Here is a 19,784-nt window from a genome sequence, read left to right as displayed (position 1 = left end):
TTGCTATGTATTCTTATGTACCATAAAAGTAATGTGTGGCTTTAGAAGTAAGAGGTTAGAGTTATGAGTAAAGCAAATAATGTTAAAAATGATATTATAAAATCAAAAGGTGAACCAGGCATAGTGGCTCACATCTTTAGATCCAGCTCTTGGGAGGTAGAAGCAGGCAGAGCTCTGAGTTTGAGGCTAGCCTGGTCTACTGAGTGAATTCTAGGACAACCAGGGCTACATAGAGAAACCCTGTCTTGGAAAAAAAAATCAAAAGAAACATGTAATCCCTTTGTGCTTTGTCTTTCTCCGTTATATTTAATCTAAAGTCTCTAATAAACTTTCAGGAATTTTCAATGTTTTTTGTTTTGTTTTTGACCAATAAATTACAAGCAGACTAGCGATAAAGTACAAGGGGGGAGGGAAAAAAAAGGGAGGGAGAAAGGTCAGGTCTAGGGGTGTAAATGTGATAAAAATATATGACATACTTAAAAGATGTTGTGTTTATGAAACCCAGCATTTAGTGTTTTTAACCTGAATTCATTGATTTCATTATAAAATACTACAGTGAAGTACAGAAAAGCCTGGATTTGACTAGGGTAAGTTCAGGTGACTGGGAGTCAGATGCATACCTGAGAAGCGGGGTGTGCAGGCCTGTGCTCTCTGCCTGTGTCCTAGGTTTAGTTATCTTTGACAGACTTTCACTATGCAGACCAGGCTCCCCACACATAATCCTCCTGCCTCTACCTCCCTAGTTGTGGAATTGCAGGGGTGTGCCACTGCACCCAGTTTCTCCACTGTTTAAAGGTAGCAATAAATACTGCTTCTTTTCCTGGGGATAATTGATTTAGTAAAAACGAACAAACAGACAAACAACAAAACACCCTAAATGCTGCCTCAATGTCTAGAAGCTCCAAGGAAGCAGATTTAGGGGTGTGTAGTTCCCACGAACCACAACCCACTCTTAGAGTCATCTTGGAGCTGCTTGCTCCCATTACTGCTTTGATCATGAGGTCCAGCTGTTACCAGCCTCTGAGCACAGCTTCCTTCTCTTCCACCTCACTCCCTCACATCTGCTGCTTTGAACTCTTGCTTCCTTTTCTTCTACCCTTCACTTCCCCTGGGCTTCTCTTAGCTCTCTTAGCACTTTAATCAATCTTATTGTCCCCCACAATGCAGTGCCCTCTTCTTGCTTCTTTCATTGTACCTCCTCGCCTGCAGAATCGACATACCAACATGAAGCTCTTGGGTCAAACTGAGAATGTCTCACAGTGTGATATAGATATATTACACCATACATCATAGCCTCCAGGCTCAACCATCACTCTGAGTCACTTGGGAATCCTTTTATAGCTCTCTGACCAGCTTTTCACTCCATGTAGCTCATGTCAAATTTAATATCTTTTTGACACCCCCAACTTATGATGATTTAGCTTAAAATTTTATGGTGTTGCAGAAGTTGCTATGGCTAAAAAAAAAATCAGGATTAAAACAGCAGGAATGTCAAAGAAGATAAATAAAAAGGTGTGTAGCTGGTTGTGAAGATAGCCACAATGACCAGTTAGGAGGAGGGGCAAGGCTCTAGGAAAAATAACAAACCAGGTTGGGTAAGCTCTGGCCCACTCCTATGAAGTCCCTCCCAAGAGCACCTTCGAGGTATAGTTGCCCTTTCCCTTGGAAAACTTCTCAACTTTATGGGCAACTACACATTTATACATGTTCTTGCATCTAATGTATCTAATTGTCACAGACTGAATTGTGTGTAAGGACACTTTCTGAGAAAGCCTGTGCCTACTCCAGGAAGAAGACCACCCTAGTTGCCTGAAGGTAGACAACAGGAAGAGAAATGGTAGAGCAAGCCTTGTAAGACTAGACACTAGAGGCAGACCAAGCCACTGTCTTGACTTGACCTGTCCTTTTCACTGGGTGGATGACTTAGCTTTTGCTTACTTGACTGCTTGGAATAAACCTTCACTACTTACTCACTCTACTTGTGTCCAGGTGTGAATTCTTCTGTCTAGAGCACAAGACCATTGCTTCAGGAATGTTCCACTGGGATGCTGAAGGAAGCGTCTTTTTATCCACAACAAAGGGATGTGAGGTAGGTGGAAACTGCTTCCAGTTCTGAGTCCAGTTTTTCCTAGATAAGTGATAGGCAGTATGATGCTCTTGATGCTGGGCAGTCACTGCACCCCTGGTCAACCACAGACTATTGTATTGCTAAAGCTTCTGTATTCTGTAGGTGAAGTGTAGTAGGTGTATTTTTTACCCAAATTGTAGTTTTAATGTATGGATTGATCAGCACCTGTTCTTTAAACCCCAGTCTTCCTAACTCCAAGTAGAATCTCTTTGCATCCATCTTTATATGCTTCTCATCAACGAGAGAATTTATATAGTTCATATTTCTCAAGATACATTAAACAATTTGTGTTTCTGAATAAAACCCATTAAATAGCTAGGTATGGTAGGGCATGATTCTTTTAGTACATTCACAGAGTTATGCAACTATCACCACAATCTGTTTTAAAAGTATTTTTATCAAACCAACAAGACCTGAGTCCATTAGCAATCATTCATTATCTTTCCTTGAATTCCCCAGCTGTAGGAAAGTTGCTATTTTCTGTCTCTAAAGATCGATCTATTCTAGACATGTCAAATAAATTGAATCATAGAATTTACAGCCTTTTCTGTTTGGCTCCTGTCACTTTCTATTTATTCACAGTTTACCTGTGTTGTAAGAGGCACTGGAATATCACCCGTTTGTACTGCTAAATAGTCCACTGTCTGGGTGTATAACATTGTGTTAGTCAGCTCATCAGCTGATACATGTTTGGACTGTGTCAACCTTGTAGCTGTTAGGAAAACATTACTCTGGACATCAATGAACTAGTGTTGTGTGGTCCCATGTCTTCAGTACTTTTAAATGTGTACTTAGGTGTGAAGTTGTGGTTAACTCTGTGTTTAACCTACTGAGAGTATTTTTCAAGACAGTGTGTTAAACTCTTTAAACCCCCTCCACCCCCCCAGCAAAGTGTGGTGGTTTGAATTCTCCACACTCTTATGTCCTTGCTCTTATCACAGGCATCTGGGATGGATACTTTCAATTGTCAACTTGATTGGATTAAGACAAGCCTAAGGGAATAGTGCAATCCACCTCATCAGGTGGGCATTTCCAGAGATGTTATATCACAAGGGTACTAAACTAATCATTGAGTTAACCCAGGGAGAGTTTCAGAATATGGTGGCATTTGGGGGAGGTAGTTACAGTAGGAGGCGGGGCCTAGTTGTAGGAAGTAGATCACTTAGGGAAGTATCCTTGGGCTATATCTTCCCAGGGACCCTTCAAAAATCCCCTTTTCTGTTCACTGTGACATAAGTTATTCAACCATGCTTTCTCTGGAACCATGAATGGAAAGAAAGTTGTTTTGTTACAGTGATACAAAAGAACTGATGCACCTTCCTAGTGGTGTGCAGTAATAGTAGATCCTTGTGATTTGCATTCCTCTCATGGTTAATGATGAGAATCTTTTGATGTGCCCATTGAGAATTGGCCTATTTTCTTTGGAGAAAATCCATTCAGAATTTTTTTCTGTCTTTAGGTTCTTTTCATTGTTGAATTATAATATTTTATATATTTTAAATGCAACCCTTTTATCAGCTACATATTACAAACATTTACCCATTTTTCATTTTTTGATGGTATATCACAAAAATATTTTTATATCCAACTTATATATTTTTTCCGTTGTTGCTTATGCTTTTGTTGCCACATCTAAGAAATATTGTCTACTCTAAAAATGCAAAGATTTGTTTTTAGGTCACATAGAAACTCAGGACAAATGGCTAATTGTAGTGCCTATTAACATCAGAGCTGATGCTGGCTGCCAGGTCTTTCAGCTGTTGCAAGTACCTGTTGCAGAGTCCTGGCTCCTCTCAGCCCTCCCCACCTCCCCTGCACTCTAAACCTCCCCAGCCCCTGAGCATCCCTTCCCTTTGCCCAGCTTCTCTCCTGGATAACCCACCCATTCTGAGCACTCGCTGTCTTGGCCTCTTGGTTCTTGGCTCCTCTCCTGATCCTCTCTCCCTCTTCCTCTCATGGCCCTGTCTATTCTGTTGTCTATGTTCAGCCTGGACTCAGCCTGGACTCTTCCAGATGCCTCTGGCTGTGTGCTCCCTCATATCTACAATAAAAACCTTCTCCTCAACCATAAGTAGGAGCGATTATATCCTCATTTTCATTCATTTCTGGCCATGTTTTCTTCTTGGAGTTTAAAGTTTAGCACTACTTTTGAGTTAATTTTTAAATTTGCTACAACTATATTAATTTATATATAGTTATCCAGCTTCCCCAGAATCATGTGTTAAGCAAATATTCTTTCCTCTTTTTTCTTTCTTTCTCTCCTTTTTTTTTGTTTGTTTGTTTGTTTGTTTGAGACAGGATCTCACTATGTAGCCCTGGCTATCCTAGAACTCACTATGTAGACCAGGCTGGCCTGGAACTCATGGAGATCCACCTGTCTCTGCCTCCCAAGTTCTAGGATTAAAGGCATGTGCCACACACTCAGCTAACACATATTCTTTTCCTATTGTATAGTCTTAGCAAGTTGCTCAACCAAGGGATCACAGCTATGAGGAGAAGTCTAAACCCTGAATCTGTCCATTGGTTGTGTCTTTCCTGTGCCAGCGCTGTGCTGCTTTGAATATTGTTGCTTTGCAGTATGTTTACTAGTAGAACATATGCATCTTCCAATCATATTTTTTTTGAATGAGTTGTTTTTATTTTATGTGCATTGGTGTTTTGGCTTTGTGTATGTCTATGTAAAGGTGTCAGATCCCTTGGAACTGGAGTTACAGACAGTTGTGAACTGCCATGTGGGCACTAGGAATTGACTTTGGGTCCTCTGAAAGGGCAGCCAGTGTTCTTTGTCTCCAATTTTATTTTATCAAGATTATTTTAGCTATTCTTAATGCCTTGAATTCTCATATGTATTTTATAATCAGATTATCAGTTTTTGCAAAAAAGCCAGATGAAATTATGATTAAGGTTAGAATGGTAGTATTTTATGTATTCAGAGAAAAGCTTCTGTACGTTTTTTATTCAATGTGTGTGTGTGTGTGTGTGTGTGTGTGTGTGTGTGTATTCATTATTTTTTTAAATTGAGACAAGGTTTCTCTGTGTAGCCCTGGCTGTCCTGGAACTCACTGTAGACCAGGCTGGCCTCAAACTCAGAAATCTGCCTGCTTTGCTTCTTAAGTACTGAAATTAAAGGCACTGTGCCACGACAGTGATTTCTAAATATTTTATTTTAATGCTATTGTTAATATAATTGTTTACCAGTTTTATTTATAATTGATTTTTAAAATTTTAATCATTTATGCTCCAACTTTGCTGAACTCAGCTATAAGTTCTCTTGGGCTATTCTGTATGTCAAATCATGTTACATGTACCCTGAAGGTTCTTAAAAATGATGACAACTGGCCGGGCGGTGGTGGCGCACGCCTTTAATCCCAGCACTCGGGAGGCAGAGGCAGGCGGATCTCTGTGAGTTCGAGGCCAGCCTGGTCTCCAAAGCGAGTTCCAGGAAAGGCACAAAGCTACACAGAGAAACCCTGTCTCGAAAAACAAAAACAAAAAAAAAAAAAAAAAAAGAATGATGACAACTGCCCCAGGGTGGTGGGGGCATGCGCAGAGCTGCACTAGGGGTGGGGGGGGGCATGTGCGGAGCTGCACTAGGGGTGGGGGAGGGCGTGCGCGGAGCTGCACTAGGGGTGGGGGGGCATGCGCAGAGCTGCACTAGGGGTGGGGGGGCATGTGCAGAGCTGCACTAGGGGTGGGGGGCATGTGCGGAGCTGCACTAGGGGTGGTGGGGGCGTGTGCGGAGCTGCACTAGGGGTGGGGGGGGGCGTGTGCGGAGCTGCACTAGGGGTGGTGGGGGCGTGTACGGAGCTGCACTAGCGGTGGGGGGGGCGTGTGCGGAGCTGCACTAGGGGTGGTGGGGACGTGCGTGGAGCTGCACTAGGGGTGGTGGGGGCGTGCGCGGGGCTGCACTAGGGGTGGTGGGGGCGTGCGCGGAGCTGCACTAGGGGTGGTGGGGGCGTGCGCGGGGCTGCACTAGAGGTGGCCCTTTCAGAATGGTGCAGTTTCTTGCTGAAAGCTGTTCACTACTCTCATTAGAAATCTGAATCCCCTGAGTCCTAGGGCTGAGAAAGAGCAAGGGTTTAGAACATTTGCTTAATGCACAGGTTTGCTAATTTTTTACATTACCTCTCAACTAGATATAAACGAAAATATATTTTTACTTTTTATTTCAATCGTGCACTTAGCAGTTGGTGTAAACACAGATTACAGTTCTACAGTTCTGCCACTCAGTGTTCATGTGCTTCAGGCAGAAGGCAGCCTCTCAAGGAAAGATCTTGACTTTGGAAACTGGAAGAAATCAGCCCAGCTCTGTCCCAGCTCACAACCTTCTATAACTCCATTTGCAGGAAATCCAGTGCTCTCTTGGTTTCTGCAGGCACCAGGCATGTACACAGTGTACAGGCATACATGCAAGACACACACTCATGCACATAAAAAATAAATGTAAAAATAGACAACAAATAAAATCACAGTAGAGACTAATTAGTGAGACAAATGCCTCCCTAGCTTACTTCACAGGGTTACTGTTGAGGGTTCAGTGAGCTACTGCTTTAGGCTGACTGCTGTGGACTGGCTGTCTCTGCAGATGCCTCAGAAGAGTAGCATTTCAGGCAGGACTGGCTGAGCTGTACCTTAAGGCAATGCCTTAACTGCAGTCAAGTAATTTCCTTGTTTTTATCAGGGACAGTTTATTGCTACTAATCTCAATTCTTTGATTCTATTTTGATTCTTTAAACTTTTCTTAAGGTATGAATTTTATATCAAAATTTATAAGAATATATATATATATATATACACATTTTAAACTTTTGTTATGATATTAGCGGTCATATAGAGTACTAATCAATTCTAGAAAAAAAGGCTTCAATTAGCTGCCTATACATGTTTTTGTGTTAGAGTCTCTATCAGTTTTCTGCAGGGAATCATGACCAGGCCTAACATCGAATTTGAAATCTCCAGAAAGATGGTGGGGCCCTACGATTCCACGTGGACAATAATAATACCACTAAGCTGACAAACATCACCCACAGATCAGCTTTGGACTGCAAACTGCTCAGAACAATTTTGAGATGGCTAGCTAAGATAATCCAGTTTCACAGACTACTTGAACAAGGACTTGAGATGAGCCCTGAACTTTGGCATTATGCACAGACCGGACAACAAATGATAAAACTACCTTTCCTAGAACTTGACAGTTAACCCAAAAATTTTCTTTTCAGAATAAAGATACCTTTGCCCACAACCAGCAGGAAGCAATTTTAAGAACATGACACCCACATTCCCAAAGAGGTAGTGTGGAGCAGGTGGTTTTTGGTCTTTCAATGGGTTTTGGGTTTGGGATAATTTTTATTGTTTAGGAGGGTTGGTCATAAGTTGTTAATGGTTAGGAAAAGGGCTAAGCAATGGAGATTAGATTTAAGGTTTTTGTTTGAAAGAAAAAAAAAAGATATATAGAAATGTGTAGTGGGTAGCCATTCCAGCTTTGATCTGGAAGTTCCAACCCCTATTGAGGCTTCGGTAATTGTCATGCCTATAAGGCAAGGCCAAGAGAGGACCCTGAAGACCTGAGATCCAGATACCTGGATTCCAGGTTCCTAGAACCTGGACGCTGGAGGTAGACCAAGCAGAGTTCTCCAGAGAACACCGCTGGAATGCGCTACACCTTTCCCAGACCCTGGAGCCTATCCCTTCACTTGTAAGTTACCCCACGAAATAAACCTCCCTTTTAACTATGTGGAGTAGCCTTAATAATTTCACCAATAGAAATGATAGAATAGAGGGTAGATTATTGACTCTACTCTGAAAAGTAAAGAGAAGATATAGATACGATATAGATAAAAAGATAGATTATTGAATCTGCTTTTAAAAGACAATTGCTAGTTTTAAATACTTTACATTGGATTGGATTTTTGTATATTGTATACAAATTATATACATTGAGATTGAGATTGTTAGAAAATGCTATACATATATTTCTAATCTTGTTCGAGATATTGTACTTATACAGTTCACTTAACAATGTAATGCAATTTGCTAATCCTTGAATGTTATTATTACCAACTATTAGGATATAAAGAAATGAAAGTTATAGCTCGAGTTTTCCTGGTCCTGCTTGGCCCATGGTCAGGACAAATCTCTCTCACCCGCCAGTCCCACAGCCGCTCAGACCCAACCAAGTAAACACACAGAGACTTATATTACTTATAAACTGTATGGCCATGGCAGGCTTCTTGCTATCTGTTCTTATATCTTAAATTAACCCATTTCTATTAATCTATAAGTTGCCATGTGGCTCGTGGCTTACCAGTATCTTAACATCTGCTTCTCATTGTGGCGGTTGGCAGCGTCTCTCTGCCTTAGCCTCCCACTTCCCAAAATTCTCCTCTCTCCTTGTCCCACCTATACTTCCTTCCTGGCTACTGGCCAATCAGCCCTTTATTTATCAATCAATCATCCACAGCAGAAAGTTAGTAGTTAGACATTATAGTAGAACTTGTAGTCATATTAGGTATGTTTTCAAGGTTGAGCAGATATATTTTAGATAGGTCATCTTCAAACCTTTCAGAGATCTACAGAATATGGCATTTAAAATGTTTTAATAACTTAGAATTTTTTTCTTTTTTTACTATGAGACATGTCGGCTCCTGGCAGCACCAATCTACTTCAGAGAAGATATGGGCATTGAAGAAACTGCATATGGAGTTAACTTTCATTATGGCAAAAGTTAGCCACTGGATAACAAAGTGTCCTCGAATCGACTGCTGACAAACAGGACAAAATGGACAGACAGGATACTAAACAAAGGACTACTGATTCTTGCCTAGACAAGTGTGGTTGTGGCTTTAGCAACAGGCATCCTCTGAGGCCAGGACAATATGGCACTATCACTGAAGTGGCCTTTGCAACCCAGAAAAGGTACAGTGCCCCTTTCTTCAAAGGCAGCTGAATAGGCAGTGGACCAATGGCTTCTGATGTGCAGTGGAACAGCAGCTGAAACAGTTATTCTTGAAAGACTAAATAGGCTGACGGAGTCTAACCTCTCAATGGTAGACTGGCATTTAATAAAGGAAATGAAGCCACCTACAAGCCAAGAAGAAAGGACAGCTGAATTCCAAAAACACCAACAATTTCCGGAATTTAAAATCCTGAATCATGACAGGACATTGGTAGAATTCAGGTTTATTTGGTACATGGACTACTCTCACTGAATGTGAGGTCGAACTATAGGCCTTGTTTAAATTCTACTTCACAAATGAGTCTGTCAGATATGCTAAGCTTATAGGCTGAAGACGATGCCCCAACACTGAAGAGAAACCTTAGGTGACTGTCCAGGCACCTGGCTGTTTCTGTCAACTCACATTTTTTTGGAAGTCGCTTGTTTGCACTTCCTGTTTTATTAGGTAATATTATTTCCTTCTTGGGTCTCTGAGGGAGTTGAAGATTAGATAGTTATAGTTATAGTTAGTTGAAGGTTAGATAGTTACAGTTTTCATTGTTAAGAATTTCAGAAAAGAAACTCACTAAAGAGATGTAAGCGTATAAATTTGAAAAACATTATAAGATAGTTCTCTGTTAGTAATATAAGTTAGGATAGAAAGTAATCCAGGTACATTACTTACCAAAGTAGGATAGATAATGGAATATTTTCTCTGAGTCTGTCAAATACAAATGGACTAGACATTGTTGAGGTATTTATTGCTTATATATATTGTGTATAGTTATTGTACTTAATGTATATAGTTTTTCTTATATTAATTATAACTTTTTTCTTTTTATTAGAATAAAAAGGGGAAATGTGGTGATATTTTAATTGTGCTGAAGTGTGATTTTATTTTTATGTTAATAAATAACATTTGCCTAGAGATCAGAGGTCATAGCGAGCCAGGAACAGAAGTCAGGCGGTGGTAGCCCACACCCTTAATCCGATCACATGGCAGACAAAGTCTCCGTGTGGTCAAGGACACAGCCAAGTGTGGTGACATGCACGTACCAGTACCAATCCCAGTACCAATCATAGAGACCTGGAGGTCTGTATAGACAGGCAGTGACGAGGAAGTCATGTGGCTGGGCTTAGAGCCAATGAGAAGGCAGAACAGGAAAGCAATAAAAGTGCAGGTTAGGCAGGAATAAGCTCTCTCATGTGGGAAACTACAGCTTGGTGGTAAGCTAAAGAGTAGTCAGTGGCTCTTCACTAATTCTCTGATCTCTTCAGCTATTACCCCTGTATTTGGCTCTGTGTTTCTTATTTACTAAGACTGTTTAGAATTTCATCTACAACAGTTCTTTTCCTCATTTAAAACACTGTGGCATTCCACCTCTGAGAGATGACCTTCTGGTGCTCAGGGTAGGGTTCTCTTGGGTAAAAGTACATCCAAATGTCACCCAGCTTGGTCCTGCAGGCTAAAGAGGATCAAGAGGTCTGTGATGGGGAAAATCGTGGTCGAGGTGCTGAAGAGATGGCTCTGCAGTTGAGGGCACTGGTTGCTCTTACAGAGGATGCAGGCTCTATCCAGCATCCACATGGAGGCTCACAACCATATATAACTCCAGTGTCAGGGATCCAATGCCCTGTTCTGATTTCTGCAAACACCAGGCATGTGCATGTGGTACATAGACATACATGCAATACAAACACTCATGCACATAAAATACAAATAAATGTAAAAACAAACAAAATCATAGTAGAGCTCAGGAGGGAAAGACAGGTGGTAGCCTTATTTTCATCACAGAGCTAAGACGCTATCACCAGGAAAAGGATTAGCAGGGAGATCCCACCCCTATTACAATGCACATTGGATCTGCTGCCCTACTACCTCCTTCCTTAATATGTAGCTCAAGATGGATTTTATGAGCTAAGCAGCATGGCAGTTTATGATAACCAAAGCCAGTCATATTAGCATACAGTTTCCTAGAGAGGTTCAGTGCCATCATGCCAAGAGTGTGGCCCTAGAGTCAGACTGTCCTTGAATTCCTATCCACACTTTAGGAAATACTTGACTACTTTGAGAAATTTTGGACTAGACACTTGGTGATCTGTGAGGTCTCAGAATTCTCGGGAACTATCTGGTTGTGTGCTAGTCTGTGAGGTCACCTACCCTCCTGCTGCTTACACTGCTTATGTGTTTCAGAAGGTGATCACCTACTAGCCACAGCTGCTGTGACATTTAGACCACTGACCCCATGACATCCATCTGTGAAACATATCATAACATAAATCCAGCCAAATACTGTTGATGGTATTTCAAAGTTAGCAGAGACAAGGTGACTTGCTTCTTGCAACATTTTTACAGAGATACATAAGCTTCCTTTGGCATTGGTACTTGAAATGGCTCACCAGTTTTTGTCCTATACTTAAAAATATCCATGAACTATAATTGAGGATTTACTTTATTATTTACATTTTCATAAAAAGGTTCTAGCCACTGTCTTGGTGTACCCACTACATGACAGACTATACAGTTCTCTCATCATACATTCATTTATTTGTCCATTCATAGAAGCTACCACTCACTGAATTCCAGCTCACTTCCTGCCCCTATGCTATGTGTACTCTCACAACAGCTGAAGAAGACCTTCTGTTTCTGCCATTCTATAGACGAGTAAACAGAATCAAATGTCTTCCTTGATACCAAGTGCGTGGGACATAGAAATATGAAGTAGGAATTCAGCTGACTATGACAAAGCTATACCTGGAAGAAGCCAAGGGCCTTCCAGAGGATAAAGCAAAGTCTTAAGGAGTCTTGGTGATGTCGGCTTTTGAATATTAGCCATTTCCTGCTTCGAATTTCTCGTGTGCTATTGGAGCTTTTCCATTCCTAGAACAGTATGTTTGATCATTCATTGGGCACAATTTCCCCTATATGGATATAAATTTAACCAAGGAATTTAAAGACCACTACAATGAAAACATTAAGACACTGCAAAAAGAAACTGAAGGAGACACCAGAAGATAGAAAGAACTCCCGTGCTCATGGATCAGAATAATCCTGTGAAAATGGCCACCCTACAAAAAGCAACCTACAGATTCAAGGAAATCGTCATCAAAACTTGAATGTAATTCTTCACAGACATGAAAAAATAACAATGTCAATATATATAGAGAGAAAGACAAAAGATCAAAGGAAGCCAAAGCAATCCTGAAGACAAAGAGTATTGTGGGAGATATCACCTTACCTGACCTGATTCTAAACTGTACTACAGAGCCACAGTAATAAAAACAGCATGGCAATGTTGTAGTAAGAATTATATAATGTGTAGCCTGTACAGATTTTCTTTCTATCAAAATGGCCACATGCCATTATACATGTCCAAACTTAGAATGTATGACACAGAGAATGGAGTCTAATGTAAATTAAGGATTTGGGTGATAATGATGTGCAGGTGTAGGCTCACCTGTGGTAACAAATGTGGCACTCTAGTGTGAGACCTACACACTAGGAGCGTTTACTTATTTTTTCTTTTTAAAACATAATAATGTCTTAAATTCTACATCTACATGATGTGTGCTATCATGGCTCAATATCTCATTTCTTTTCAGTGATGAATAATATTTCATTGTCTAAATATATCACAATTTATTTATTCACCTATTGAAGGACAACTTGGTTGATTTCAAGTCTTGGTAATTATGAATAAGGCTGCAGTTTTTTGTGGAGGCATAAACTTTGAATTACTTTAGTTAATACCAAGGAGTTTATTTGCTGGATTTTATAGTAAGGTTTATGTTTTGTTTCATAAGAAATGGCCAGGTTATCTTCTAATATGAATATTTCTTTGTACTCCCTCAGTAATAAGTTCCTGTTACTTCACATTCCCATGTATTTGGTGTTGTCAGTGTTTGGGAGAATGGTCATTCTGAAACTAGAGTGTGAATTTCTAGTTGCCTAATAAAAATTTTGTATGCATACTTTCTATATGTATATCCTCTTGGATAAGGTTGACACCAGGTCTTCTGCTCTTTTTCCTCTTTATTACTTAATTATTTACTTGATAGTTATTATTTAATAACATTGCTTTTCACAAGATGATACTATGTATAAATAACTAACCAAATTAAGGTATAATCTTTTATACTTACTATCAATAGCTTCAAAGAAATCTTTGAGGGAGGCATTAACTAAAACCCACTAAAGGTAAATGTTATTTCCTTTGTAATACCTAGTAAATCCAGAACGCATGTACTGGTATGATGTTTCCCATGGTGGCTGCAGTGTGGCTACAACAGTGCTGACTGTGGTCGCTCTTCTTGTGAGTAAGGATTGTGCCCATCACATTCACAGAAGTCTGCTCTGTTGCTAATCAGGGTTACTTTCTTATTGGAAGATTCCTTCTATGCTTTGAACAACTATATAGAGAACTCATTAGTCAAAAATGAATTCTACAGATATTTTCTGCAAATGTCTTCTCATTTTATAACATTTTTATGAAAGCAAATGTTTTTAATTTTAGTAAAGCTCATCTTGTCAATCATTTATTTAATAAATTATGGCTTTGATGTTGTGCCTAAAAATTCTTTACCAAACTCAAGGTCACCTATATTTTCTTTTTTAAAAAATATTTTATTATTATTTATTTATGTGCATGTCTGTATACGTGCATGTATCTGAGGTTAGGGAGTTACAGACAGTTGTGAGCTGCCTCATATGGGTGCTGGGAATTGAACCTGGATCCTCTGGGAGAGCAGTCAATGTTCTCAACTACTGAGCCCTCTCTCCAGCCCCTTGTATTTTCACCTATGCATTTTACAGTGTATGGTGTGGTGTGTGGTGCTGGAGATCAAACCTAGAATCTCACACATGCTAAGCAAGCACTCTCCTACTTAAGCTCCACCCATAACCCCTACATTGCCATTTTAAAAACTGACCAGCAGACCAGAAACCTGGAAGTTCTTTCATTTCTTTCTACTTTTGAGTCTGTAGTTCTAATCTTCATAAACCCTTCCTAGAGAGAGAATTCCAAGTGGCTTATAAATTGGATACATCAACATTCTCATGCTTTTATACATCAGCATAAACTAATGATCAAGTATCTTTTTCGAAGGGATTTACGATGGGAAATAGTTAACTCTCCTGGCATATTTGAAGCAAACTATAACTTCTGAAAACTAAACTGGGCATGCTTGTAATCCCAGTACCAGGAGACAGAGGGACCACAAGTTCAAGGTCAGCCTGACCTAAAAATTGAGTCCCTGTCTGTAAAGCAACAACAAAAACAAAGCAAAATGGGGGTGGGGGGAGGATCAAACTCTGGGCTATAAAAACATAATTGTATATTTATATATAAATAATATACTTAGATATTTCTGCTAGCTAGTATAGTCTTATTTTAGAAACTGGAGAGTGAGAAATAGTACAAAATTTAAATCATGTTATTACAGCTTCAAAAATAAGGGGAAACTACAAAGAAAGGGGAGGAACATGAGCAGAAGAAAGAACCCTTGGGCAACAGAGACAAGACAGGGCACACGAGAGGAGACCAAGGACCCTGGAAGGGTGCTAGTGAGAGAGTGTAAAAGAAGATACGCTGTCCCTGACACCAACGGTGGCTCAAGAGCAGGGAATGGACTCCTAGAAAAAAAACAACCGCAGATGTGAATCAAGTATCATTACCATAATCAAGGACATGGCTATTATTGAACAAAGAGCTTCCAAGTCACTGAATGTGCTTCATCTGTGTAATAGGCTTGTAGCAAGAATGCCCTGAATTAGAATAATGGCAAAGACCATGACCTAGAGAACTTAAGGGAAATGAAAATCAATCAAAATAGATGTGCTGAGGTTCAGAGGGTATGAATCCAATGGAATTCTTCCAACTAGATTTCTTAATTTCAAAAGTGTACATATCTCAAAAGGGAGAAAAGGATGTGTAGAACATTAGCAAGAAGACAGTTTGTAACATCCAGGACCAGCATAATGGTAAGGGACCCAGAATAATGTGATCCTAAAGCCTATTCACCATCCACTATGATGAGCACAATGCCAAGTGATAACACTCAGCGTTATCACAGCTCATCTTCACTGCAATGTGAGGTGGGAACCATTTTCTACCATTTATAAATGAGGACATTGAGAACTTGTAATTTACCTGAGTTACTCAATCTTTCACCCAGGGCTACAACTTCAACTCCAGGCTGTCTGACTCCAAAGTTGGAGAAAATTCATAGCATCAATAATAATTACTATTTCATAAATATCACTGATGTGTCAGGGACTTGATACACATTATCTTTAGATCTCACTGCAACCTTGTATGGTAGCAATTATAGATATTTATGGGATATTGCTGTATTAATTATTAACAGCATGTTGATGGAGAATCACATTCAGAGATACAAAAAGTCAATATTGAATTCCCTCAAAAGCAACCATCATCAGCATCTCACTTTCGCCTTCTGCAAGAATGATATAGACACATGTGGAAAGCAATGCCAGACAAGTCTGACTCTGGCCAGTTTGTGCTCAAATCCAAACACTTTTGGGAAAACATCAACTAGAAAGATCTAAGGGGGGACACAACTATCCAAAGAGGCCCTGGACCATAAGAAATTGGTTGGATCCTGCTGTGTACTTTGGGATGGGAGTTGGTTCAATGGAGAAGATGAATAGATGTCCTCTCTCCTCAGGGAACAATGCTCACTTAGTAAGGAAGGAAGTATCTTGGCTGGATCTGTGGTCCCAATGTAGGATGGGAGCAGAAACTGATGGAATGGGCTTTCCTGGAGTCAGCTGCTGCCATCAGCACAAGGAAACAGGAGTAGGGTTACTCTGGGAAAGTACAGCATGTTGGACTCTTATTCATTGTGTGTGTATGTGGGGTGGTTACTAAGGATTGAACCTAGGGCTTTATGCATGCTGAACAAGCACTTTACCACTGAGCTGGATCACTACCTCTTGGACATTTATTCTTGATACTTTGTAGCATGCCAGGCTCCTAGGACAGGAGAGACATTATATCTTGAATAAATTGGGCAGCTACCATATACTGTCCTCCAGGAGCTTCTCTCTAAATTCATTCCTTCTCCAAGAGAATATTTGCACTTTGACCAACAGAAACAGTGTCCTCTAATGAAGTTCTGGTTTCTTGTGCTGGGTTAGTAACTCAGTGTGTCTGAACATCTCCTTGGGGGCAGGGAACCTAGCAAGGGGTATGACATAGGACTGGTATGGAATGATGACAAGAGGTGGGACCACAACTAAGAAGCTGAGCCAAAAGAGTGATGATCAGGTCTTGAACCCAACCCTGTCACATATAATAAAGGGTATACAAATTAAACCAGATGAAATAAATAATTTAAACATTTATAACCAACAATGAGATTGAAGCAATAATACAAGGCCCCCCCCCTTATTTTTTTTTAAATCCAACACTAGAAGGATTGACTGAAAAATTCTACCAGAACTTCAAAGGAAAACTAACACCAATCAATACCCTTCAAATTATCCCATAAAATAGAAAAGAGGGGAAGGCCTCCAAATTCTTTTTATGAATCCAGTGTTACTGTCATACCTAAACCAGATAAAGATACAACAAAAAAGAAATTACAGACTGTAGACGGAGGTGGAAGTTTCTGTTCCGCCAGCAACTCCCAAATACCCAGTAGCCACTTTCCAATGTCTAGGATGTATTTCTTACTTGTTACTTGTTCTTAATGTATATAGTTTTTATTATGTTAGGATTAAAACCTTCCTTTTCATTTTAGATCAAAAGGGGGAAGTATTGGGAATTCTGCCATTCAGTCCAATGGCCAATTGAATGGAGTGGTTTGGCCCAATGGATGGGGTCTTCTCTAAAGACACGTGACTCATTAAGAACGGGGGGGGGGGGAGGGTCAGGCATTCTCTTGGGCTGATTGGAGCAGGCAGCAAGCAGCAGAGAAGTGTGTCTTGCAGTTTGGTCTCCAGCTGTCCCTTGGAAACGAAGAGGCAGCGGCACAACGTCATTCTATATTTGTAAGTGTGTTGTATTGATTTTCATTCTTTAATAAACCTGACCTGGTCCCATACTTCTGTATCCCACATTAACAGACCGATTTCCTAATGAGCACAGATACAAAAATTCTCAGCAAAACCATTGTAAATCTAATTTAAGATCATATGAAAAAGATCATCTATCATGACCAAATTAGCTTCATTCCAGAGATGTACAATACACATACATAATCAATAAGTGTAACTGATCACATGAATGGACTCAGAGATAGAAATAACATAATTGTCTCAATAAATTCAGAAAAGGCCCTTGAATGAAATCCAGAAACCTTTCATGATAAAAGTCATGGAAAGACTGGGATAGAAGGAACCTCAACATGAAATACAATAAACCCATAGCCATCATCATGCCGAATTGAGAACAAGATGAGGGTGTTCACTCTCCACTTCTCTTCAGTATTGCTTGAAGTCGTAGCTAGAGACAAAAGAAGTGGGGGAGGATAAATAAGAAAAGAAGTCAAAGCACATCTATTTTCAGATGACATGATTCTGTGTATATGAGGCCCTAAGGACTCCAGCAAAAACCTGTTAAAGCTGATACACATTTTTCCAGCACAGTAGAAGGATATAAAATTAAAACACAAATATTAGGAATATTCCTATATACTGATGATAGACAGACTGGGAAAGAAATCAGGGAAACAATTCAATTCACAACACACACACACACACACACACACACACACACACACTACACTACACTACACAGATATAAATTTAACCAGGGAATTTAAAGACCACTACAATGAAAACATTAAGACACTGCAACAAGAAACTGAAGGAGACACCAGAAGATAGAAAGAACTCCCATGCTCATGGATCAGAATAATCCTGTGAAAATGGCCACCCTACAAAAAGCAACCTACAGATTCAAGGAAATAGTCATCAAAACTTGAATGTAATTCTTCACAGACATGAAAAAATAACAATGTCAATATATATATAGAGAAAGACAAAAGATCAAAGGAAGCCAAAGCAATCCTGAAGACAAAGAGTATTGTGGGAGATATCACCTTACCTGACCTGATTCCAAACTGTACTACAGAGCCACAGTAATAAAAACAGCATGGCATTGGCTCAAATACAGACATGTAGATAAATGGAACAGAAAACCCAGATATAAGTCCGTGAAACTACAGCTAACTGATTTTTTTAAAACAAAGACACCAAAATACACATTGAAGAAAAGACAACCTCGATAACAAATGTTGCTGAGAAATCAGAATTTCAACATGCAGAAAAATGAGACTAGATCTTTATTTCCCACCCTGCACAAAACTCAACTCCAAATGGATCAAAGACCTCAGATGAGACCTGATACCCTGAAACTGCTAGAGCAAAAAGTAAGGAACATGCTTCAACTTACCAGCACAGGCAGATTTTCTAAAGGACTCCAGTGGCATAGGAAATAAGACGAACAATTAACAGATGGGATCTCATGCTGTTAATCAAGTAAAGAGGCAGGTCACAGAATAGGAGACAATCTTTACCAGCTGTGCATCTGTGGTAGTTTGAATGTAATTGACCCCATAGGCTAATAGGAAGTGACATCATGAGGAGGAGTGGCTTTGTGGGAATGGGTATGGTCTTGTTGGAGGAAGTGTGCCACTGTTGAGTGGTGGGGGGCCTTTGAGGTTTCCTATGCTCAAGCTATACCCAGTGACACAGTTCACTTCCTGTTGCCTCAGCTCCAGCTCTAGCACCATGTCTACCTGCATTCCACCTGCCCCTCCCCCCACGGTAATAATGAACTAAAATTCTGAAACTGTAAGCTCCCCAATTAAATGTTTTCCTTCATAAGAGTTGCTCTCATCACGGAGTCTCTTCACAGCATAAAAACCCTAAGACAACATCCAACAGAGGATTAGAGGATTAGTGTCTAGAATATAATAAAGAGCTAAAAAAACTAAACACCAGGAAAACAAACACCCAATTTAAAAATGAGCTCAGAAGCAAGGGAATCTCTGTGAGTCCAAGACCACTCTGGTTTACACATTGAGTTCTACACAGAGAGACCCTATCTCAAAAAACAAAAACTAAATAATAAATAAATGAATAAAATGAGTAATGGAACTGAAGAGAAAATTCTCAAAGGAAGAAATACAAATGGCTAGTAAACCTTTTTAATAAAAGGTATTTAATATCCTGAGCTACCACAGAAATATAGATTAAAACTACATACATTTAGAATTTGTCTCACCTCACACAGGATATTCACCAAGGATACAAGTGACAAAAAATGCTGGTGTGGGTGTGAGAGACGAGGGAGACTATACACTGTTGGTGGGAGTGTAAACATGGTGTGACCACTGGGAAATCAGTCTGAAAAATTCTCAAAAAGCTAGAAATGGAACCACAACCCACCTATCACATTCCTGCCCATACCCAAGGGTCTTTATGTCCTTCTACAGACACTTACACACTTGCACACCCATGTTCATTGCTGCTCTATTTACAACAGGGGAATCAACCTTGATGCCCATCAACTGAGGGATGGATAAGGAAAATATGATAATATATACACAGTGTAGTTTTATTTAGCTGTAAAGAAAATTGAAAGCAAATTTGTAGGAAAGTAGATGAAACTAGAAAAACAAATTATTGTGAGTGGGGTAACCCAGGCTCAGAAAGACAAATACCACCTGTTCTCTCTCAAATGTGGATGTTAG

General features: G+C 39.9%; 1 protein-coding gene and 1 long non-coding RNA gene across 3 annotated transcripts in view; one reads left to right on the top strand and one right to left on the bottom strand.

Moving 5' to 3' along the window:
• Positions 1-19,784, top strand: part of LOC143267748 (uncharacterized) — a 70,395-nt gene that overhangs the window by 17,725 nt on the left and 32,886 nt on the right. The window contains exon 3 of the mRNA XM_076547166.1: positions 1,990-2,089. Within this exon, the coding sequence (XP_076403281.1) occupies positions 1,990-2,089 (100 nt within the window). The remainder of the gene's footprint in view (positions 1-1,989; positions 2,090-19,784) is intronic.
• LOC143267870 (uncharacterized) lies at positions 6,278-18,788 on the bottom strand. 2 transcript variants are annotated; one of them, XR_013043512.1, is made up of 3 exons: positions 18,482-18,788; positions 9,748-9,783; positions 6,278-6,497 (listed from the first exon to the last, which is right to left on the bottom strand). It is a non-coding gene; the product is annotated as an uncharacterized LOC143267870 (long non-coding RNA). The 2 variants fall into 2 exon arrangements; XR_013043511.1 differs by having other exon boundaries at positions 6,278-9,783.

Source organism: Peromyscus maniculatus, chromosome 11 (assembly GCF_049852395.1).
Source record: "Peromyscus maniculatus bairdii isolate BWxNUB_F1_BW_parent chromosome 11, HU_Pman_BW_mat_3.1, whole genome shotgun sequence".
Classification (NCBI taxonomy): Eukaryota; Metazoa; Chordata; class Mammalia; order Rodentia; family Cricetidae; genus Peromyscus; species Peromyscus maniculatus.
The sequence above is the reverse complement of the archived record's forward strand: the minus strand, read 5'-3'. Positions and strand labels throughout refer to the sequence as shown.